Source organism: Sparus aurata, chromosome 17, assembly GCF_900880675.1.
Source record: "Sparus aurata chromosome 17, fSpaAur1.1, whole genome shotgun sequence".
Classification (NCBI taxonomy): Eukaryota; Metazoa; Chordata; class Actinopteri; order Spariformes; family Sparidae; genus Sparus; species Sparus aurata.
In genome coordinates, this window is record NC_044203.1 from 23,130,131 (window position 1) to 23,154,448 (window position 24,318).

General features: G+C 42.9%; 1 protein-coding gene across 4 annotated transcripts; it reads left to right on the top strand.

Moving 5' to 3' along the window:
* Nucleotides 1-679: 679 nt before the first annotated feature.
* Nucleotides 680-24,244, top strand: zbtb7b (zinc finger and BTB domain containing 7B). 4 transcript variants are annotated; one of them, XM_030392826.1, is made up of 4 exons: nucleotides 680-1,071; nucleotides 3,663-3,769; nucleotides 19,887-20,962; nucleotides 21,094-24,244. In XM_030392826.1, the coding sequence occupies exons 3-4, from the start codon at nucleotides 19,893-19,895 to the stop codon at nucleotides 21,716-21,718; spliced, it is 1,695 nt and encodes a 564-aa protein (XP_030248686.1). In that variant the 5' UTR covers nucleotides 680-1,071; nucleotides 3,663-3,769; nucleotides 19,887-19,892; the 3' UTR covers nucleotides 21,719-24,244. The 4 variants fall into 4 exon arrangements, with proteins under 4 accessions (XP_030248686.1, XP_030248687.1, XP_030248688.1 ...); XM_030392827.1 differs by having other exon boundaries at nucleotides 680-1,052; XM_030392828.1 differs by lacking the exons at nucleotides 680-1,071; nucleotides 3,663-3,769 and adding an exon at nucleotides 14,730-14,839.
* Nucleotides 24,245-24,318: the final 74 nt, after the last annotated feature.

Consider the following 24,318-nt stretch of genomic DNA (forward strand, 5'->3'; position numbering starts at 1 on the left):
TCAAACCGAGGTGATTCCCATAGTCGTAACCACTTCAAACGAGAGTGTTTGCAGCGAAATGAGGCTTCTGTTCACAAAAATATAGCTCGGAAAAAAGTGTTCACAAAAGGCTTCTGTGTTCTTTCTTTCTTTCGTTCGTTCTTTTTTCTGCACTTCAGCTGACTCTCCTTTATGTTCTTTTCTCTTGACTGACTCACCGCTTCACTAAAAAGACATGTGAAAGAGAGAGAGAGAGAGAGAGAGAAAAAAAAAGAGTTTCATTTTTATCTCAATATGTTCCGTTTAATCATGTGGCACCTGTCCGGAGCTGGCGCACATCCACCTCAACATCAGTGGTCACCTCTGGCTCCACTGGGGAAAAAATACTGCTGAGTCATTACAGAAGGAGGGGAGGGAGACACTATTTGTCTCAAAATGCCTTTACATCTGACAGGTATAAGCCTCAATCCGCCTTCGCTGCCCGCTGCTGTGCTCAACCCACCTATGCTATGATGCCCAAAGGAGAGGAGGAGGAGGAGGAGCAGCGGGGTCTCCAAACCGGCCCACCTCTCTCTTCCCGCCGCGACAGACACCGCCGCTGGCCTATCGCACCAGAGCCGGACCCCCTCCCATCCCGCCCTCCCTCCCCCCCATGTGCCCTGCCCACCCCGGCGGTCTCTTCTCCAGCCCTGCCAGAGCCAATCCGCGACTGGGTGTAAGTAGGGCAAGCCGCTTCCTGGTTCTCAGAAAGAAGGAGCAGGGAGTCAGAGTGGGCCGGCGGAGGCAGCAGCGCACAGGGGGGTCAGAGCAGCGCAGAGAGCCCGCGGTCTGCACAGAGAGGACAGGACGGGAGAGGAGAGAGGACGACCCGGAGAAAAACCTCCAGGAAGGTCGAGCTTGACAGGACGGCAGCAGCGGTGGACCCCCTGGAGGAGGAGAAAAGACACGAGCAGGGAGAATAAAAAAAAAAGAACAAGAACTAGAAAGAAGTAGAAGAAGAAGTCGGCAGGGTGGGACGGAATAATCCAGGAAGTGTGGAGGCCGGTCAGGTGGGAGGCGACGAGTCTGAACAGGTGACACACCGGCACTCAGGTAACCTGCTTCACTGCACTCTCGTGCATTTCACCGAAAACTATAACACACCTGTAGGTTCAATGTGCTTTAGGCGACACGTCTGTTTGTGCCATGACAGCACCGGTTTGTCTCAACCTATAGCCTCTCTCCTCCTCCGCCCTCAGTCCCTCCTCCCTCTACGGTTCTGATCGGGGTCACAGGAGGACAATCCACGTCACGGGTATTCGGTAACTCCCGTCGACATGTAGTCCTTACTTTAACGCTTTTATCGTGCCCTTTTATTTTACTTTAATGAAATGTGCGTCTCAGGTGCTGCAGCCGCTGTTCCGATCTGTGCGTCTTTGCGCGGCCGCCAGGTGAGGCGGAGAGGCAGAGGGAGGCAGCGGGGTCGGCGGGTACATTTCTGGACACTCGGCTGCTAATTATAGCCGAGAACACCGGCTGACATCCAAAACCCAACCTGCTCTCACGCACATCACCTGCCTCTGCGCTGCTCGTGGGCACGCAGAAGAGCAGTGTCGGATCCGATCCCCCCCTTCAGTGGTCTGTTAGTCATCATTATCACCATCATCATCCTCTCCATGGCGCACCCAGTGTTTTATGTTAATCCCATCACTCCCCTGTGTTACAATAGGATGTGCTCAGGCTGTAATGTTAGGTTCAGGCTGCTGCCTACCTCATGGGTGGGGAGGGCTGTCATGCCAGTGGGCTTTTGTGTCTGTGTTTGTGTGTGTGTGTGTGTGTGTGTGTGTGTGTGTGTGTGTGTGTGCGCGTGTGTCATTAGATGTGTTGCTGACTCGCCCCTCTGACAGACCGGCCTAACTAGCTCAACTGGCTTGGGTTTGGTTTCCCTGTCTTGGGCACAGCCTGTTTGGTTAAATCTTTAGCCGTCCATGCAGGCAGTTAATGCCTTGTGCCCTCCAGGCTCAGGTGTTGTCGCAGGTTTTCTCCTTGGCTCACCTGTCTGTTCTCTCGAGGGGCCGACACACCATCTACAGGCCTCTGTCTGCGAGGGAAGGAAAGTTTGGGGAGAGCCTTTTTTTTTTCGCTTTCTTCTGTGTCGTCATGTGAGTGGACGTTTTTCTAACGACGGCTCCCCGCACACATGGAAGAGCCATCAGGGTTTTGAAATAAATTCTTAGTGCCAGCTCTGTTTTCTTTGAGTTTGTCTGCAACATAATTGGACATCTGTGCTTCATCCCTCGTTCCTGCCGTCCTGATGTGACCTGCAGCCTGCTCTGCTTTCTGCAGGGCCTCCTCTCATAGCTCGTATTTGTGTTTTTCTCCTTGACACTTTTATATATTTGAGTTTGCAGTCCAGACTAAAGTTGAATTCAACAGTAAGTTGTCAACTATTCTGATAATCGATGAATCATTTTGAGTCATTTCTATCCTCAACAAGGAGGATGTGTTTTCATTGATGTCCTTTTTGTGGTTGGTCGGTTGGTTGTCAGTTGGTTGTCAGCATGAAAACTACCTGTACGGATTTCCACGAAACTTTGGTGGAGGATGTGTATCAGCCCAGAATAGACCCTGTTAACTACTGGTGTGGATCCAGAAGTTTTTTCTCATTTTTTTTAACACTGCGAGATGGGCTGTTTGACATTTTCGTTAATTTCCCAGGGTAATATTGGATGGATCCCGATGTAAAATTCAGCCGTATTTAGGTGGCTGATATCTAGGAGTGATTACACTTTGATTCCGATCCAAATAAAAATTGCGATCTAGCAGATTTAAATATTTTTGGTTTTATATTGGATTAGGCTTGATTGAATTAAAGGGCACTTGGTGGAGATATACACCCTAGTTACAAAAACGGAAATGTTAAAATTCCCTGATTTCAGCATGTAAAACGTAAATATTTTCTTTACTCCTTTATGAGTGTAAAGTAAATTTTTTTGGGTTGTGGATAAAACAATACAATTGAGGACATCTTCTTGGCCTTCAAGAAAAGGTGAACAGCGTTTTTCACCATTTTTGGACATTTTATAGACCGAACAACTGATCGGTTGATCGAGAAAATGGTTGACAGATGAATTGCTTATTAAGATAATCGTTAGTTGCAGCCTGAGTTCAGACACACTACCCTCCCCATGACCCAATATTGCCTGCATTGAATATTTCTTAGACAGCTGTTGAAATCATCAAAATGCCATCACTTCTGCACAGTATGGTCTTAATCACATGCATCTCAGACGTGTGTGTGTGTGTGTGTGTCTGTGTGTGGGCTTTCCCAACCATCACTGACTGTTGGAGAACTTCTTTTCCGAAGAAGTCAAAGTAGGAAGCGGTCGGTTTCTGTCTTTCTTTTATAAGAACCCCCCCACTCCACCCCGAATCACATCTGCTGCATCATGTGATGGCCCGTGGGTGTGTGTGATTATCCACAAGCTCTAACCTCTTTCACACAAGAAAAGACGACGTGTGCCTCAATTAGTCAGCACTTTGTTTTTAATTTATTTGATATCCGCTCATCACGTCCCCCATCTTTGGTCCCATGCTTGGTGAATGTCTGACTCAGAGCCACCCCCCCTCCTCCCTTTGGGATGAATAATGCTCAAATTAAACCAGTTATTTTTTCACACCTCTGTTCCTTTGTTTTCCCTCAGGTGTATGACCTCTGCTGACCTCTGAGCAAGGAAACTAAAGAGGAGAGAGACGAGCAGGGGGAAGGAAGAAGCAGGCAGCCATCTTCTCCTGGGTTTATGGACTGGAGGTAAAAATCACATTGTATGTTCAACCCTAAATCCCAACATCGGTCCCTCTCTCTTTCAGTTGGACAAAGATAATCTGAAGGGTTCATTATCCTCCTAACGAGGTTACTGGCACTAAGTGATGTTGTAATACATGTCAAGGCAAAGCTGCTCAAAGGTGGAGCAAAAGGAGGACGTGATTAATTGTACAAGTAGAGACGACAGTACACACTTTCAGACACACTTTGTGACTTTCACAATCATATATGGTATTGCAGGTGGTTAAACATGAGAGTAGTCGTGTGAAGAATGCTGTAAGACTTTGTGAGAGAAAAGTTCAAACCCTGCCTACAGTACTCTGTCACCTCTGCAGCCAGCCAGTCGCTGCATGAAGATAACGTGAGCATCAGTTTGTCCGTTTGGGAAAGCTGCAGTCAATTATTGCAGTTATTGCTTACTATTTTGTCAGTTGAATAGTTTTTAAGTCATTTCGAATGCAAAAATGTCAAATATTTTCTACTACTGAAACTGCTTTTCTTGTCATTCATGATGGTAAATGAAGAGTCTTTGGCTTTTGGACTGTTGTTCAAACAAATTAAGCAGTTTGAAGACATCACTTTTTGATGACGAGCATTTTTCACAATCTTTCGACATTTTATACACCAAATGATTGATTGTTCAAGTAATTGGCAGATTTAAGGATAACTTTAAAGTGTGTTTACAAGTCTTGAGGAGTACTGCAGCATACGAGAATAAGTAGTTTAAAGCCTTTTGCTCTGTTGCATTGTGGGTAATGTAGGCACCAGATTTTGAAAACCAATCCATTGGTCTAGCACTGCTCTCCTATAACACTATTTGACTCTTAAGTGAGAGAACTGTGAGAGATATTGCCTTTTTTATTCCACACTTTCTTCTTCCTTTTGGAGACATGTTGCAGTCATTACCCACAATGCAACTCAGCCACTGAGTGACATCACTGGAGGCAGTTTATCAGATTACATGGAGCTCCCTCTGGAGCCACAAAAGACTTTATTCTACTTTTTCGCAAACGCACTAGTACCCCCCAAGACCTCTAAACAAACTTTAATGTATGTTTTTGGTGGAGTTGCCCTTTAATCAGTAATGGAAATACTTGTCAGTTGCAGCCACAGTTTAAATCATACGGATGTCTTAAAGATACCTTTGGGAAACCAAGACCAAGCTCCATTCAAACAAGCATATTCAGTGTAACGGTACTGAGATAATTGGTCACAAAATGTTTTTTTAATCTTCAAAAGTACTTGCTCGTTATTGTTAAAATTCTATGTACATTTTATTTTAATAAGCACCCTCTGCAGGCACAGAGATAAATCAGGAGTCTATGTAAAAGCTGAAACCATTAACTTGTTGCTGTTGGCGTGCAGTAAAAGTCAAAAAGAGATGATGTCATTGGTGTTTTCATCCTGAAAACCTAACAGCATTAAGCATAAAGAGCTATTTTCTAACCAGACTAAATGCACAGATGAATAAAAAAAAAAAACATGACAAATTTCAGCTTTAAAACAACCCTGCCTTCATCCCCTCAAGCTGCACACACACGCGATTACGAACGAACATATGTTGAATCAGTTCCTCAGTGATCAAGAACGGACTGAGATCACTTGAGGTTGCTGACCTTAGCCCACCCTGTGTCTGAGTAACACTGATGAGCTACTGGATTAACCTAGGAAAGAGCTTGACTAATTCCCCTGATGCGAATCATCCAGAACCACCACGTCTATCTCCTCTGTCACAGTTTACACCACAGTCAGACCCCAGTGGACTTTGTTTTTTTTTTATGGGATGGCCATAGAAAGATTATGACGTGAATAAAGTGGTCAAGCAGTTAAATATTTTATAAGCAACCTGGAAGTTAACTCCCCTGTAGTTTGTTGGCTGCCGACGGTCAATAACTGCAATCGGCTTTTAAAGATGGCTCTGGAATGAAGCCAAAAATAAACTCTTGTTTTTAAAACAGGCTCCTGATACTTATAGGTTTTTGGTAGGTGATAACGACAGAGCAGCTCTGCTTCTGAGAAGCTTTAAAACCTTGTTGATGTTCGTATAATGGCAATATACATTTTACTGTCTAGCTGAGGACTAATTTCTCCAATGCCAGCAACATCATCAGCCTGCAATGTAAATACAACTGGAAAGAAATATGTATTTATAAATCTCTGGTCGATATTATACAGCCTTTTTGGACTTACCCAAAGCTCGATTTTGATTCCTGTCATTCATAATGAACTATATTATGGAACATCACAGCCTAAAATAACAAATACCACACTTTTTGGTTGTTATTTTTAACCTCACAACTAATTACTAAACAATATTACTGTAGTATCTCTTGTGCACGTTGATATATTTGACATATTTTAATAAGAGCCCAACTGATAATGGAGCTGAGAACAATTTTTGGGAGTAAAACATATTCTGATAAGGATATATCGGCCGATATTCTCAGAATCTACGCATAGATTAAAAAAAAAAAAAGTGTTACAATGATCCCTCCAAAACTCCAGGGTGCAACTGTTTTGGTCGCACATGAGCACCTGATACTCAGCAGGTCAGATAAAAAATTTTGCCTATAAAAATATTCTAAACAAACACCACATGGGTGTGTAGCCGGTTGACTTTGAACAAATGTTTTCCTATTGACAATAATTAACATAATTTGTTGAGGAATTAAATTAAAATGTGTCCCTGTATGCACACAACACGTGTGAAAAGATATGTACATAATGGAGGCAGAATATGTTACGGCGTAATAATAAACTTTATTTTCTAAAATGGCAGAAGGGCGCTGAAACTCCACAGGGAGTAATAATAATAAGTTACCCCTAGCATTTTCCCCCCACAATATAATCATAATGGCACATACGGGACAATATGTATATAGATGACCCTTAACCCAGCCAACAATATCAGCCAACCGATATATCAGTTGGGCTCTTTCTCAACAGAGGGAACCTGTGACTCACAAAATTAAATGTGCGTCCAGGTTTAGGAGTTCAAACTAGATGACACAGCAGACGACAACAACAAATCAAACAAGGAATACATATTTTTAATACTACTTTCCTCAAATTCTCATCAACTTACTGAGAAGGCTGTTTTCTTTGAATAAAAATCTAACACAACCCGCTCTAAAGAACGTCTAGATCACTGGAGTCTTTAAATTGACTGAACAAACCCGATCAGAGTTTATGTACAGAAGTCTAAAGAGCTTCTCCAACCAAACCTGATTCCCTGTTTGTAGTGTTTTAACATACTCCAGCATACAGATAAATGTAAAAATGATATGTTAATTAAAACGTTACAATTTCAGCAGTACAACAAGTACAAACCAGCCTTTGTCCCCTTCCTGATTACTGCTGATCGTCGTTCCAGGCAAATTCCTGCTAAACTCTATTCTGAAAACACAAATTATATGAATGATAGAGTGTCATGTTCGAGCATGACAGCGGATTACACGTTACATGTAGTTATTAACACTTCATTTGAGTCGAGTGTGAGTTTTTCTGTAACTTCAGTTTGTGTGTGTGTGTGTGGTGGGCAAGTTAGTGTGACAGATCATGTGACGTTGGTTTTGACTGGGGTATGACTGGTGACAACCATGTGTCCGTGAACTGGTGGGTGAGGGGAAGTGAACTTGAGTGGTCTGTCAGGCGAGAAACACTCACACGCACACATATTGCATACATAAAGACACACAAACACACACACGTATATACAATTCATGCACACAGTTCCAGGAAATGCTTTAATTAGGACATGTAAGCCCATATAAATTCCCCCTTTTCAGCAGCGGGTCTTTCAGTTTCATGCAAACCAACCGAGTGGGAGGAAGGTGGGGAAAGAGAGACACAACGGGGGAGGGAGGATGGGAGTTGAGAGATGTGAAGGTTTCTCTCTAACCCTGGCCCTAATATTTGAAGGTGTCACAGCTTTTTTCTCAGGACTTTGACGTGCCGAAGAAACGACTTACACTTATCTAACTATCGCACAATTCCCTGCTCTCACATTGAAAGTAGAAACTACGCACCTGCAGTCAGACTGGTGTGTCATCCAATGCAAGAAAAGAGAATTAGCTTCTCGAGAAAAAGATTTTACAGTCGATATTCTCATTAGGTCATGGCAATTATTTCCTTGCTGGAACTTATTGGTTTCATGATTGGAAGTCCCCTTCATATAAAATGTAATTCATTCATTTAAAACACACATATACCATGACTGTATCCATCTGACCACTGCACAAACGCCACATTTTTTACTATGTACGGCAGATGCTTCCCCACATTGAGGCAATAATGGCACAGGGGTGACTACACGGTGTCCGTAATCCAGTCTGCTGCTACCACAGTTGAGTCTTGCCCCCACTCGATCTGTTTCAATAGAGGAAGTTGTCTATCTGCCATTTCCTCTTTTCAGTCATGAGTTTCTGTAGCATTTGACAACCCTCCCTCGCTCTCGACCACCAGCCTCACAGCCCACGCCGCCCAGCGTTAACCAATCGGCAGGTGGCCATGACTCTTCCATTCTTGTAAAGAGTCAGAAGACGGAGAAAAAAACAGCTTGAGAAAAAAGCTACAGGCTGAAGGAGTGATCATGATTCAGCTCTTCTAGTAACAGTGCAATTGTTTCTGTGCACATTGAGCGGGCGGTTATCATAAATAGGTACAGTGAAACAACACTTCAGGGAAAGTGAGAATAAACACCCAAACATGAGCAGGCGAAGGGAGTCATTGTTGAAACTGACCCCTTTCATATGAGATGTTCAGAGGGGAACTCCAGCTGCAAATGGAGGCTTTTATTCCAAAAACACTCGCATACCCATCCCTTTTGGAAAAAGTAAATTCACCTTTTGTTTTGTTAATATTTGAAAAACAAACATTGTTATTGTTTCAGAAAGGAAATACGATGCATCAGATTCTGCTCTCCCTCGAGAAATGCTCCCCAAACATCCACGCGGTGAATGAGAAAAAACACGATTCCGTCCATCACGAGAAGCTCAGTTAGTTTAACCTCGTGTCAGTCAGTCGTTGTTTTGGCGCTCGCTCGCGAAGCTGTCTGGCTCACAGCAGAGGGTGTTAAACTTGTCATCTGGACCGCAAGACTAGTTACTGCCCAGAGGTTATTCTTAAGTTGTGATATAATTCATGGATAGTTACAGTAAATCAAACAGTCTCCTCCCCTGTCTGTGTCGATACCATGCTGTTACGATGAATTGTCAGGATGGTGACACATCTTTCACTCATGTCCTCTAATTGTCCTTTTCTCTGAATATTTTCTTTCTTCTCTTTGTCTTCTTGCTAAATCTCTCTCAGAGTTTGTGCCTGATTTCACTGTCAGGATGTCTTCCATTTATCTCTGCATCTGCTCTAGTGGTCGACCATCTTGACTGAGCACAGGAAGAGGAAACTGATCAGGATCAGTTAGTTTTGCGACATTTTTCTCACTGTGTTTCTGCGTGTGTGTGTATATGTGTGTGTTTGTGTGTGTGTGTCTGTCCAGTGCTTTTGCAATATCTTCCTCTTAAATAAGAGGTCAGTTGTGTGGGAGAGCAGCAGCTGTTGAGACCCTCCCAGTGATGTGGCAACTTAACTTAATGTAAGACACAGAACCATGTGCACGATATTAAGTGTTCTTATCAACAGATGCTTCATCCCAAAACTGATTCTATTTTTTTCTACAGCGTGTAGGGCTGCACGATTAATCATAATATTATTGAAATCCCAATAAGTGCAATATCCAAATCGCTGAAGCTGCATTTTATTTTTTATTTTTTTTACGATGGAGGTCAAATGTGTGACAGTTCAGCATCGTAGTGAAGTACTGTAATGCTGCAGAGATGCCCTGGTCTACAAATCTTGTTCTCCAGGTGTCAGAGAATGTGTCAGTGGCGACTTACACGGAAAAATATCCCAAGAGGCGCTGAGTTAGTGACGCGTTCACCCAGCAGTGGTTAGTTGGCCAGAGGGAGTAGGTGGTTCGCACACGACAAAGCGGTTTTGTTTGTCCTGGTCTCTGCTAGTGTTGGGAGTAAATGGTTAACCTTACTGTTAAAGCGATATTCCGGTGTTAATTTAATCCATGGTCTAAATCACCGTGAAACTGTGTTACACTCCCTCTCGAGAGATCAAGTTAGCAGACCACTAATTTACGGAGTTTTATCAACCTCAGAAACGACCGCACGACAACAATACACTGCAGTAAATGGGTCCAAATATAAACCGCGTGCGATTAGAAATTCTCAATTCCGTTCATTTCCCTGTCCGCTATCAATAATAACTGTTATAAACTGGCAGGTAAGACACATATGAACTTTGATTGCTTTTCCATGGAGTCATAATCATACATTTTCATCCATGAGCCGCGGAACTCTACTGCACTCAGTAACCGAGTCGTCGGGAATTCCCGTCAACAGGAAGCTGCTGCAGAAGAGTGGTAAATTTTGTCAGCTTTTCAGTAGAAATCCAGCTAAGCTAGTGGAGTTTTAATGCCCCGGACTAATCGCACCCGGTAATCGTCGCGTCGGGTCTTCCTCGACCCGGAAGCTGATGGAGGAGAGTTCAACTCTGTTTTTAGCTTCCCAATAGCTTCCCTAACTAAGCTAGTGGAGGCTAGATGCCCCGGACTATGTGCTGAGACCCTATTTGTACTGTTGCTTAAGTTTGGTGCTGTTCTGAGCATTATTTGTGGCTTTTTGGTGGCGGTTTATATTTGGATCCATTTACTGCAGTGTATTGTTGTCGTGCGGTCGTTTCTGAGGTTGATAAAACTCTGTAAATTAGCGGTCTGCTAACTTGATCTCTCGAGAGGGAGTGTAACTCAGTTTCACAGTGATTTAGACCATGGATTAAATTTACACCGGAATATCCCTTTAAGGCTGATGGCCAAACAAACCGATAACAGTAGTCAATGAAATGTCTCACTTTCATGCGGTGGTGTTATGGAGGCATGGCAAAGCTGTCAACGACAACTGACCGACGTCACACAGGCGTCACTGGATCTCTGGAAAGCAGTGATGTCTAACAACACACCTGGAATTGCTGCTTATGCAAACTTCACAGTTACTACTTTCCTATTTTTTGATGCCAAACTGATCATTTCCAATAATTGTGAATCATATAGCATATCACAATATCTTTCGAAATAATCACAGTCGGATTTCTTTTTTCTTCGTCACATTTTGTCTTTGTTGATGACATTTTCACTCGGGCTGCACAATAAATAATTCCTCAGATTTAAATAGTTGTATTAAATGTAGAGTGTTTGATTCATTCTGCAGCTGCAGTTGTGGTATTCCTGTGTGAGACTGTGTGTATACAAATACATAAATAGTAACATTCCAAGTTTCATAAAGCGATTTTGAGTGATCATAAAGCTTTTGAACAAGGTTTAGTTATATTGCTTTGTTTTCCAAGATCGAAGCACAAATGTGTATATTTTGTGAAAAAAAAAAATGAGGCCATGTTTGTCACAGTTTGATGGGTGTGAGTACATTTATATCGTTTTATGAATTACCCAACACATTTTATTGATTTTTGGAAAATATTATTATATATCATTTGCAAACGTACCATTGTGTATTTCTTTAAATAAATCATAAAAAATATAAATGTGTTTACTTAGTTGTCTTTGCTTTGTAACTACTTATTTAAAATACACACGTATATAAGAATGTGGCTTTATTTATTTATTTATTTTTACAATATTTAAATACTGTTTTGAGTATTAAACTGTCAATGAAACAAAGAGACAACTGTGCCTCCAAATTTGTAAATTAAATAATAATACGTATTTTTAAAATGCACATGGTATGTCACTGTTTTGGGTTTTTTTAGCACAGATTTCGAAGGAATCTGAAATTGGCCCTGACGGAAAGTCTGACTGAAAAGTGACTTTCATGATGTAAATTAACATTTCTGCTGCACAGTGGTGTAAATATTCTCCAGTTTAATCTTTAGGAAGTGATTCACTCAGAATGGATCCATTTTGTTTGCTCTCATTATGAAAAAGAAAAAGTATGATTTCAACCCGAGTCACAGTGCTGGGTGCTCTACTTCGCGTTAAACCCCCTGTGCGGTTCGACTGCTTGTACGGATCGACTTGTTCAAACACCCCCGCTGACTTACAGTTGATAAATTACTGTATGTTTGACTGTAATGACACTTTTTCATCCTTTCATTGTTTTCGTTACGGTTTTTCACATGCAGTGTTGCACCCTGAGAGGAAACGTTCCTCAAACTTCATCAACTCAAATTGGCTCATTGGGCACAAAGACGTCATTAAAACCGCATGCACTACAATAAAGTTTCTCTCCTGCTCTTGCATATTAATTGACGCAACAAGCGGTACGTGATTCGCCCACACACCTTGACGCTCTGGCGTTCACACACACGGTTGTGGAGTGGTTTGGGGACTGAGAAACTGCTGACCAGATAAAGAGCGAACACAGAGGGTGAATAAAGTGTGAAACCACTCCGTCAGCATGCCTTCTCTCTCACATCTGTGTGTGTTCTCCATCTTCAGGCAAAACTCCCTTTTGGTGATGCTAATGATAGAGGTGGCTGCTACCACATCTCTTCCCTCAGACATCTGCACACACACCCACACAAACGCACACACACACCTGCAAAGGACTCTCTTGCTACTTCCTGTGGCTGCGTGCATGTGTTCACCTCTCACTCGAGCGCTGTTTATCTCCTAGCCGTCACTGCTCCTCTCCCTTCTCTTCTTCTGTCTCCCCCTTCCTCTCCCCTTGTAACTTAACTCTCTCGACTCTTGTTTCATGTCTCCTCGCTAACACAGATTGTTCGAGGCCGGGACTAGATTTTCCTGTCTTAACCTCCCCTCTCTCTCCTGAGCTTTATCTTTCAGAGTATCTCGACACCCACTCCCCCCTTCCCTCACACTCATGTGTTTCTCCTCCTCCGTACCCTCCTTTTCTTCTTGTGTGATTTCTAAGAACATGTGTGATTTTAGAAAACATACCTCCCTCATGTTCCTTTTGTTGTCTCTTCTCAAATCTCGTGCCGTTTTCCTCTTTCCAACCTCAGATTGATTTCTCTTCCTGCTCCTGTTGCTCCCTCCTCTCTCTTTAACCGTGGCAGAAATGTTGTACATTAAACTCATTTCAGAGAAAGTAAAGCTCTCGAAATACAGACCTTTTTCTTTTTTCATTTTTAAAGGGAAATCATTTTTGGTATGAGCTTGAATCATCGGTTTCAGAGTGGTCGGAATCAAAAAGCCGTTACAAAAGGATTACAAAAAAAAGTGTCATAGACTCACTTGAAGAAGTTAAAACATGGAGCCTAGTGAGCAACACTGACAGGAAGTTTGCATAACTTTAGTTGTAATTTTAAGATTAAAAAACAAGGTTGATGGTATGTTGGGCTGCATTTACACTAGTGAAATATTTCAATATATCATACTGCAATTAAGGAAAAAAAAAGACATCACGTAGGAATTTAGGGCATAAATTCTGTTAATTCATTTCTTTAAAGGCTAAATAACAGTTAAATAATATTGTTCTCTGCTGTTGTTTAAAGTGGCATTATGTAGTTTCTCAGGAATTCAAACTGAATTTTAATATTTATAATATTAATGAGGTAATAATAGAGACTCAGAAATATAGATTTTTTGAACTGAATGAACAAGCTATTCTCAGAGGAAAGCAAAAGGTCCCGGAACACTGTTTGAAGCTAGAAAGGTGGCAGGGTCCGCCACATATAAACAAAGTAAAACAGCATGAAACTGTGTCATCTGTGTCAAGGTCAGTTTATTTATTCAGTCTATTTAGTTTGTTTAGGCATAAAAAATCAGTCAATAAAGATTTCTCTTTTGTTAAAAATGTCTTCCCCAAAGCTACATATTGCACCTTTAGTTTGAGTAAAATGACGACCTATTCTTTCAGATTGCCTTGTGAGCAGATATCCTCGTAAAAGCCGCCCCCCAAATATTCTTAAGCACAATTTTGAAGCTGTTTATTTAAAAATGATTGGGATATTTGATGTTGAAATTGCCTGTCTCACTTGTTTACAAAAAAGGGGTACATTTCTGCAAAAAGAAAATTTTATATACATTAACTTCAGGTTAGAAGGTGGTGGATTGTGCAGGGCAGAGCATATATGTGCACCCAAATGTCTTGTCCCATGTGCTGATAAGCTGATAATCCGCAAGCAGATTCACATTGGTGTTCAGGTCTCGCATGCAAACTGGCTGCTGTTATAGCTCTCACAGTGGAGTGTTTGTGGTGTGGTAGGGCGAGGGGATAAGGGCCTCTGCTCTACCAGCCAAATGAATAATGTAATGTGTTCTAAGACCACAATGTGCGCATGCGTCCACACACACACACACACACACACACACACACACACACACACACACACACAGACACACAGACACACAAACACACACTATAATGCCCCAGTTACAGTAAGGACAGAGGAGGGCTTGGCTGCAGTGTCTTTCTTGAATAAAAGACAGAACAAACTTATGCTGAGTAACGTCAGCTCACTGGACTTCTCTTTTTTTAAGTAAATTCCTCCTTAAGTCCAGTCATGGCCGGGTGCAATCACTCTAATTATCAAGATCTCAAGTCTTGCCTTTGACAAATTCAAATGCCGATTCAAATTCTCCCTGTTTTTATATCTCCTGGTGGGATGCAAATGTTCAGTTGGGGCACAGGATGGGTGGTGTTTTTATCTCCTGGCAGAGGTGGAGCTGTATTATTAGAAGTCCTGGCTGTGTTGCCAGTATTTCTGGGTGTATTTTGTTGCTTAAATGTTTAGCACTCAGATAGTCCTGAGAGAGTGCTCTGCTGGGCTGAGTGCAGCTTTGGTTTGGCAGACATGCGTGCACTCTCATCTCTTCTCATCCCCCCCGTTTCCTCCTCCCCTACTCTTCCTCAGAGAAGGTGTCCCAGTACCACATGCTCCACTCGCTACCCCAAATAAGTGAGGTGCAAAGAGGGTGAAAACTTTTTTTGTCTTTCTTAACCCCCTTTTAAAATCTGTCACACAGAGAAGAGAAGTGGTGAGAGAAGACGAGTGTGTGGAGGAGAAACGGTATGAGCTTTGAATCTTACTTTCCGTGTGTTTGGCCGCTTTGTTTTTCAGTTTTTTCTGGCGCAGTCATAGTTCAGCATCAGGATTTGTTATATTATGGTTGCATTAACCTCTCAAGAGCAGGGTTTTATCCAAATGAAAACAGAGAGATTATAAGTGTGTGACTGTGTTGGAGTGTGTGTGCATGTAGTGTTTCACTTGCTCCTTACTTGTGAGTGTTTCAGTTTGCATTTGAGCTGCTGCAGTGTTTTAAAAACCCATACAGGCACAACGACACATTTGGACATAAAAAAAACTAAAATTGTTGCAAACTTTTGTCTTGTCTGCTTTTATAATTTCAGATTTTGCTTTAATGTATGACTTTGTTCAAGAACTATCCATATTCTTCCCCTTCACTTATTTAAGTATCGAAAGTACAGAGAACACAACACTTGCAACCGACCATACAAGCTCACATTAACCAACACACACATTTACACACACATATACGCACACGCACATGCACACACACACACACACACACACACGTACACGCACTTTGGAAAACATCTGACATCAGAATTTATAAAAGCATTTCTCCTTCTCCCTCTCAGCCACAGTTTTCTGTGAATAGTATAAAGTCATATTTTCCCCCTTAGCGCTGGAGCCTGATATAATTGAGGTGGACTGGGAAAACTTACAGCCTTTAACGGAAAATAAGACCCATAAAAATAATACCAACAGTTCTAGTTCCAGTCATCACACACTCCGAGCATGTGCAGAGGGATTTCACGATATAGACGACGGATTCTGCTTTTATACTGAAGAATAAATCTTTGTGTGCAGGTTCGGTCAATCCTGTCATTTTCCTGGCCTCCACACAGATTTTTCTTTTTTCTTTTTTTTTTTTTCTTCAGGAGTGACACAGAGTCATGGTAGTGGACAAAAATGGTGGATTTAAGTTTCCATTTCCTTTACACGCAAATGAATCCTCGGTGGGTTCCCTTCTAAACACATTTCCTTTGATTTTTTTTCTCTTTTCTCAGTTTCACGGTCGGACCATAAAAACTAAGTTGTAGCTTTAGGTTGACCACACTTGGCCCGGCAGTAAGATAAACACACGACGATCAACAATCTCCAAATGTCATTAGTATTGTTTATCGTGACAAATAAATCCTCGTTGTTAAGAGAGCGGAAGAGTGTGCACATAATGAAAGTGAGGGATGAGGAAACCGTAGAGTTGCAGAGGAGGTTGAATTCCTCCACCGTCGACAAAGGAGTGGGAGGTGAGAGCAAAAAAAACAAAGAAAGAGATAAGCGACTATTGTTGGAAGGATAACATCTGTAGCGTTAAATGCACTTTTTTTGAGAGATAAATGACTTTTTCAGTGAGTGTTTTTCTTGTGGTTACATGTTTTGGAAAGACTAACAGTGGTAATAAATGACACACCTAAAGGCAAACAGTGATATCAGTTATTTGACTATAAGCTAGTGAACGCTAATTAACAGGAATAAACCTACAATGACAGTAATCATGCTTTTACGATAATGGTTTAACACGTGCTTGTGAGCCAACATCATTATTTTGTTTGCAAGACAAAGTGTGTTTGTGGTATCTGCCTGCGGGCTGTTTTAACATTAGTTACAATGTGTTGCAAGATTCAGCAACTTATGCAGACATGTCCTTGGTTAGCAGTAGAAAACAGAAACAAGGTGAAAAGGAAGGAGAAGGGGGGATATGAACAGTGTGTGTGTGCGTGTGTGCGCGAGAGCGGTTGTGCATGTCATGATGTGTCAGTATTAAGTGACTCACAGACAGACAGAAAATTGATGGGAATCATTGCAACTTCTCTGCAATCTTGCTATTTTCCGAACACGTCTGTGTTCTAAGGAATATGCCTAAAATAACAAGCTCGAACCACCAACCACCCATGATGCTTTTTTTTCTCTCTCCCCTGCGCCGGAAATTTAACGTACGTTGTTATGTGCTCCTCCTAAAACCCCTTTGTGTCTCACTTTTGCTGCTCTGCTTTGTTCACGATTTCTGTGTTTTTGTGTTTTAGTGATTTTTCACGTCTTGACGGCTATTCACAAACTGGGCAAAACATGGTTACTGTGTATTTATGTGCACAATAATTATAAGCCAAAATCCTGTTTCCCTGTGGATGTATTTAATCAATGATTGCTTTTGATGGTGATCCTTAAATATGACATTGAGGTCTGTTATCGTGTCGACTTACAATGAGACAAATTGTGCCCAAGCAAGGTCAAGGGATGCGTTTACACTTTGTCCTACAAAGACTTAGTTGATGACCTTCCAGTGTGATTTCTTTTCCAACTATAACACTTACTATGTAGGGCTGCACCTTAAGGTGAATCTACAGATTATTTTCTAGATTAAAGACAAAAGTGAAAAATGCCCTGAAGCAGACACTGACATCTTCAGTTGACTATTTTCATCAACCCAATATCCAAAACCGAAAGATAATTACTTTACAGTCGTGTTATTATGAAAAAATGGCTTGAATGAGTGATCCATTATAAAATATAGTTGTTCTAGTGTGGTGGAAAGTTAAAGAAAATATGTTTGTGTGCATGTGTGTGCGTGTATGTATGTGCCCCTCAACTTTCTCACTCGTCTGTGTCAGCGACTACACATGCCGTCCTTGTTGCCTCAAGTTGAAGAGATAATGCCTCTGAAAATGCTTTTTGTTTTGAAAAATAGAGGTAACTATCTGTTATAGAGCCTTGGTTTTATTTTATGACAAGCAATAAGTGGCTTTAAGCTTGCATAGGTTTCAAAGGAAGAGCTTTGTGCACCAGTTTGTCTTTGTGGTGCGATATAATATGGGTAAACTCTCATACTGCACCTACCTGAATGTTTGTTTTTGGGTGTAATATGACTCATAATGCCAATATGATTTCTTACATGATTGTTCAATTTTGACATTGGGTTGAATGAAAAAAAAAAAGGTGTTTCTGAGGTGTTTTGGTTGAATGTGCCGGTTTCCTTCCTGCCAAACCAGTTCAATTAATGTGTGGTCTGAACTCTGAAGGTTGTTTGTTCTACATCATCAACAGTCCTGCCGTAACCTTTGGTACACTACACCCCGTCTACCTGCTGGCTTCTTTCTGAACGGGGAGAGGTCGACGATGAGATCGTGTTTATCGGAAAGTGTTCGGAAAATGGGCCGTTGGGTTTTGGAGCGAGGGGGGCGCGTGGGCGACCATGGTGGGGGGGAGGGGTATCTCTGAATCTGCCTTCGTCACTTGCACCCTCTTTTTGATACAACAGGAAGGAGAGTGAGCGTCAGAATGTGCGAAAGAGGTAGACATCCCCAAGGATGAACGCTTAACCCTGACTTCTGACGCCGAGATCAGACCTTTAAGTTACACATCTGACGGGTAGAAGGAAGTCGGAAGAAAGAAAGTGGTTTTCAAAGAGAGAGAGAGAGAGAAGGAGAGACAGGGAGAAGAGTTGTAAAGCGCAAAAAGATGGATGCCATGAGACACACGCTGCCTCGCCTCCAGCTGACTGTGCCCATGCCAATAAAGATGGGGAAGGTAGGTTTAACGTTTGAGGTATCTTGGTACTCAGAAAGGGAACGTTTATCTATTTGAAAAAGGCTGGCAGGTTCTTGTGAAGAATTTAGTCCATTGGTTGTACTTGTACTTTTTATTTACTGTTGAATGGGTGGAGTACATTAATACGTGTTTTAAATGGGCTGGCATCGAGATCGTCACATAACTGGTTAACTATAACAATGGTGGGCGGGGGGGGCCACAGACTGGCACGCAATGTGTGTATGTGTGTGTGCTCCTGTGTATTTAATAAGGTGTGTTTTGGAGCAGGTTAGTCAGGTGGATGCTGTGTCGTTGTGCAGAGCCCTCTGGGCACTGTGTGAACACTGTTATTGGATGGCTAGGGGGCTGCCAGTTGCTATGGGAGGGATATAAAAGGTAGGGAGGTGGGGGGGATCTGGAGGGTGAGTTGTTTGTGGAAAATCTGGTCTGCTCAGGTGTATTCGAGATATTGTTGAGCAGGTATACTGTGGACTGGGTGAGGTGCGAGCTCTGGGAGCCAAAGGAGGGAGTTGTTGGGTCCTATTACCACAGACCTCGTTATGTCTCACAAAGGGAAATAAAGAAACTTGTTGGCCTTATGTGAATTGGATTGCAACATTTTATCTTTAAACTCACTGGTAAAGATAAAAAAAAAGACAAAGAGAGGTCTTAAATAAATGAAATCTGGTAACTGTAACCTATATGTTGCACGTCAGGTTTTTGAGTGATGTACTTTTAATCTAGCCCTCATAAAGGTTGTCATTCTTCTCTTGCTGTTTTTTCCTTCCTCATTCTTTCATTGGTACTCCCCCCTTTCACCCACTCTAGTCTTGTCACTTCCTCTCCCTCCCTTGCGTTTCTTTCTTCTCTCTCTCCTTCATTAGTCCGTCTTTCTTCTCCAGGTATTTTAATCAAATGGCTAATGCTATAAAGGTTTCACACGGGAATTAACCTACTGCCTCTCGTTACAGCACCTACAGCACATTGCATAATCCTGCATCCTTTCCGCGTCACTCTTATCGAACATTTGGTTTTATCCCTTGCGCTCTCCCTCTCTCTCTCCGCTCTAATGATTATTTCTTCGTCTCCTCGCTGTTGTATTTTGCCTCTCCTGCTGGCTCTGTCATCTCATCGCATTCGTCCTCTGATGCCCCAACCCCCATCTCACTGGCCAAAATCGCTGCCTCCTGATTTAGTAATCTGGAGAGGGAGGGAGAGAGTATAGGGTGAAGGGAGGGTGAGGATAATGGGGAGAGTTGTTGCTAAGCCTGGTTTAAATTGTTCCTCACGTGAAAGAAACTCCTTGTGTCAGTCACGTTATTGAACATTTACTTTTAGGTGCAATTAAGTGTACACAAGGCTCTTTACAGAAGCAAATTGTTATTCTTTCAGTGAAGCTGTCCAAATTCATAGGAAAATAATCAGATTTTAGTCACATTAAAGAACGATTGTGTCAGGTACATATTTCAGTCCATCCTCTGACCTGATTCTCCTTTTCATGCAGGTGGCAATGTCTCCAGGAGAGGACGGTCTGATTGGGATCCCCTTCCCGGAGCACAGCAATGAGCTCTTGTCCCACCTGAATGACCAGAGGAGAGCGGGGCTCCTCTGTGACCTCACTCTGACATCCCGCGGGGCACGCTACCCGACCCACCGCTCAGTCATGGCTGCAGTCAGTCTCTATTTCCGCCAGCTGTTTGGGGCAGAGGAGGGGGGTGGCGAGGGTGGAGGAGGTTTCAGCGTGTGCCAGCTGGACTGCGTGGCACCAGATGCCCTTGATGCCCTGCTGGAGTTCGCCTACACTGCCACCCTGACCATCCCCAGCTCTGGGATGAGGGATGTACTGAGAGGGGCTCAGCTTCTGGGTATCCAGTGTGTGGCTGACGCATGCAGAGACATCCTCGGGGAGACGGCGGAGGCAGAGGGGGAGACGGCAGAGCAGCAGAGAGCCCAACACACAGCTGCTGAGAGGATTGCACAAGAAGAGAGCAGGATAATGAGAGGGTCCCGAAGAAAAACGGACAGAAAGAGGGTGAAAAAACTTGGGCCACATCACATCGACTCATCAGCTCTGAACCCCTCACCTGCTTCTCCCATTTCGCACCCATCACCTCTGTCAGACAGCTTCCGCTCCCTGCCGTCCACCCAGCCACCCAGCCCAGAACCAGACGAGTTTCGCCACAAATCTGGGCAGAATGGAGATCCAAGAGCGATCAGAGAGCCAGGGAGAGGGACCACACCAAATGGAGGGCTCTTCCACTGGCCCCCTGAGCGGCCTCGTATAGCCCTCCCACCTCCCGTTCCACCTTTGAATGACAAGCTGTCAGAGGAAGATGACATGGAAGGTTTTGGCGACGATGGTATTCTGATGGGAAGCACCTCCATACCTACCTCTGTAGCTGATCGAGGAGCGGTGGCGTCAGCAGCGGGAGGTGGGAGGAAGAGGAAGTCTCAGACGCCCCAGCAGTGCCCTGTTTGTCAGAAGATCATCCATGGAGCCGGAAAACTGCCCCGACACATGAGGACACACACTGGAGAGAAGCCCTTCCAGTGCTCCGCCTGTGGAGTCCGTTTCACTCGGTACGGGACCCTCCTACATCTATTATGCACATTAGGAAATGGTTTGATGTATTGTGAGTCTGTTATTAATGTTTTGCTCCTCTCTCTCTCTTCCCTTCCTGCTTCTTCATTCCTCATCTTTTCTTGATCAGAAATGATAAGTTGAAGATCCACATGAGGAAACACACAGGCGAGCGACCCTACCCCTGCCCGCACTGCACTGCCCGGTTTCTCCACTCATATGACCTCAAAAACCACCTGTCCCTCCACAGTGGGGCGAGGCCCTTCGAGTGCCCCCTCTGCCACAAGGCCTTCGCCCGAGAGGACCATCTCCAGCGTCACCGCAAGGGACACAGCTGCCTGGAGCTGCGCACACGCCGGCCCAGACGTGGGCCTGAGCCCGGGGAGGATGGGAGAGGGGATGGCGGCATGAGGGAGCATTCCAACCATCTGGAGGCTCTGGCTTTACAGGCCCACTCCTCAGCATTCCTCCCTCATCAGGTGCTAGATGGTGGGAGCGGGTCCGTCCCTCCACTGATGTTTTCAGGCGATGTCGAGAGGGAGCGGTCTCTTGCCCTTCAGGCTTTGGCTCAACTTGGGCCTCACAGGCTGGCCGGTTACCCTGAGCTCTTCCTGCGAGGTCTGGAGCTGCGAGGGAGCCGAGAGGCAGATGGAGAAGATCCAGGAGGAACTCACTCGCCGGCTTCACAGCAGGACCGATGGCCTGACGAAATGGAAGAGGAAGCTGGAGAAGAGGAAGCAGAGGAAGAGGAATAGTGAAGAGCCTGTGTGTGTGTGTGTGTGTGTGTGAGTGTGTGTGTGTGTGAGTGTGTGTGTGTGTGTGTGTGTGTGTGTGTGTGTGTGTGTGTGTGTGTATACATGTGTGTCTGTGTGGTAAAGCATCCACAAAAAAAAAATCTCACTCAGGTGGCTGGACTAATGACCTGCTGCTCCCATATAGAGAGCGCTTAAAAAGAAACAACTAAATGATAAAAAGAAAAAAATGGAAAACGGGTTTTCTGAGATATTTTAAATGTTTGTCTTCTTGCTCTTGGCTTTTGATTTCATTTGTCTTTTAACTTTTATTTCTTGTTTGTTGTTTATTTTTATGTGTTTCGGGTTTGAGCTGTTTGATTTGAATTTATTAGCTGGAAGTATGTGTGTTGAGTGTGTGGTTAGCGGGATGCTTTTCACTATGCAAACTAAAATCCAGAGCTGCGACATTTAGGGATATTTGAAGATGTATATTTTTTAGTTACAATATAAATGTATTGATTCAGGTGCAATTCAGAAGTCATATCACCTACATGACAAGAATGAATTTGTGTGGCCACTGTCCTCTGGTGGTTATCAGTGGAAATGCAGTCTAATGAATCCAACTTTTTCTGTACATTGTAAGCAATAATGTTCTTTGTGTCTTTTCTTGTTTGTGGTAGAATATTTTCTTTGATTTGGTGCTTAAACCAAAGATTTTAGTTGAACTGTTCTCTTAAATCCTAAGTTAACAGGTGAGGTGAGGTGAGGAGAGGTGACTTGTAGCCAATGTTGGGTTTGTCGCGAAGATTCGTCCCAACTGTTTTGATAGCCATGAGAAAGAATCTGCTTCCATATTTGAGTGTTTCAGAGCTGTAGAGCTCTGTGTTAAATGCCTGACCAAAAGAGACAAAGTCTGGGTCAATGAGTTGATTGTGTTGAAGGGCAATTCTTCTTTTTCCCAAAGGCTGTGGATTTCAGTCTTCCAACGCACTCGTTTTGAGTTCCTTGTTTGAAAAAAAAAGACATAAAAATAGAAAAGGGGCATGTTATGGGGGGAGTGAATGAAATGACTTGCCCCTTTTTTCTGTACTTATTTATTTATTGTTATTTATTAAGACTCTTCTGCTGAAACTCTTTTGTGAGACCAAATCCAGGGTAGGGCACAGATCACAGTCTTGCAAAAAGCTGCATTGCGCTAAAGATTTTGGCTCAACGTCTTCATATACCTGAACGCCTTTTTAACAGGCTGCGTGTCTTCTTTTGGTGATTCTTCCTCGAATGCATTCTTTGCACATTTAACCCTGTCAGGTACTGCAATAATTACAGGCACATTCCATCCTCTGGGGTTGAGAGAAGGGAACAGAGCAAAGAAGAAGAAGTCAGGGGGTTTAAAACCTTCGGTGTAACCGGAACACAACATGACTTTGCTGTTTGACGTTTTTCAGCATGCTTCTCTGTTGTTAATTCCACATGTATAGTACTGTATCACGTGTTATTGCATGGCAGTTCTTATAGATCAGCCACCGCTGCGTCTAAAGGGGCCATTATCTTTTGAGTTAATCTATCTTCGACCAAAAACCTTTTTAGCTTTGCCATGCTTTACCTGGACCAGCGCATTAAGGCCTTTTGCAGGGTGTAATGAAATCATTAATGGCTTTAAGTGACAGCAGTTATCTTTTTATTTCAGATTCTCTTGAAACCCATGTAGTCAGGACCTGGTGTAGCAGTCGCGCTGGTCTGGCCTTGTGTGCACTATCCGCTCCTTGATGTTTAGTAAATCATTTTTTATTCCCAGTTTATTTGCACTATGATATTTGAGAGCTTCAAGCCTTTTCATCTGACCTTTGATATCTAGTCCATTAACTCACTCAATACGATTTAAGATTGTGATTGAAATACTTCTTTAAAGCCCACATACGTTGAATACTCTTCCTCCTGCTTAATGTACAGAGTTATATAGTCATTATAATATATATATAAATATATATTGGGATGAAGTTGCCTTAGATTTTTTTTGTGCTGCAACTATTCTCAGGAAATCTTGAGCAATGCACTAAGTGATGATACAAAAAATAAAATGGGAAGAAATCGTTTGGTGCTCTGGGATGATTGAGACTCTTCATATAAGGCCAGTAGTTTCAAAATAAGAGATTTGGTAGATTTGCATAATTTGATGTTTGAAAAACCAAATGAATTAAACCTATTGTAAGAGTAAGCTACTGGCCTTACTGAACCAGTCCTACTGGAATGGCATTATGGCATGACAGTTGGTCCTGTTGATGAAGGGTGTTGGCGATCCCAGTCAGAGCTTTGTGAATGAATGAGGGTTAACTGATGCCAGCTGTGAAGTGTGTGTTTCTATGTGAGCTGTTTGTTTTCTTGGCTTTGGTGAAGGGACACGGGGTCCGGTCTGAGCAGAGACCCCGCTATCAGGGATACATTTTTGTCTTTCAGTTTTTAGTGGAACCTTCTCAGAGATATGAATTCATTTTCCCATCATTTGTTTCAGTTAATGTAAAGAAAATAAATAAAGATATCTAAGCTTGATGTTGGCTGTCTTACTGTTACTGATTTGTGTAACAAAGATAACTCTTTAAGCAAACTATCACTAGAACCTGATT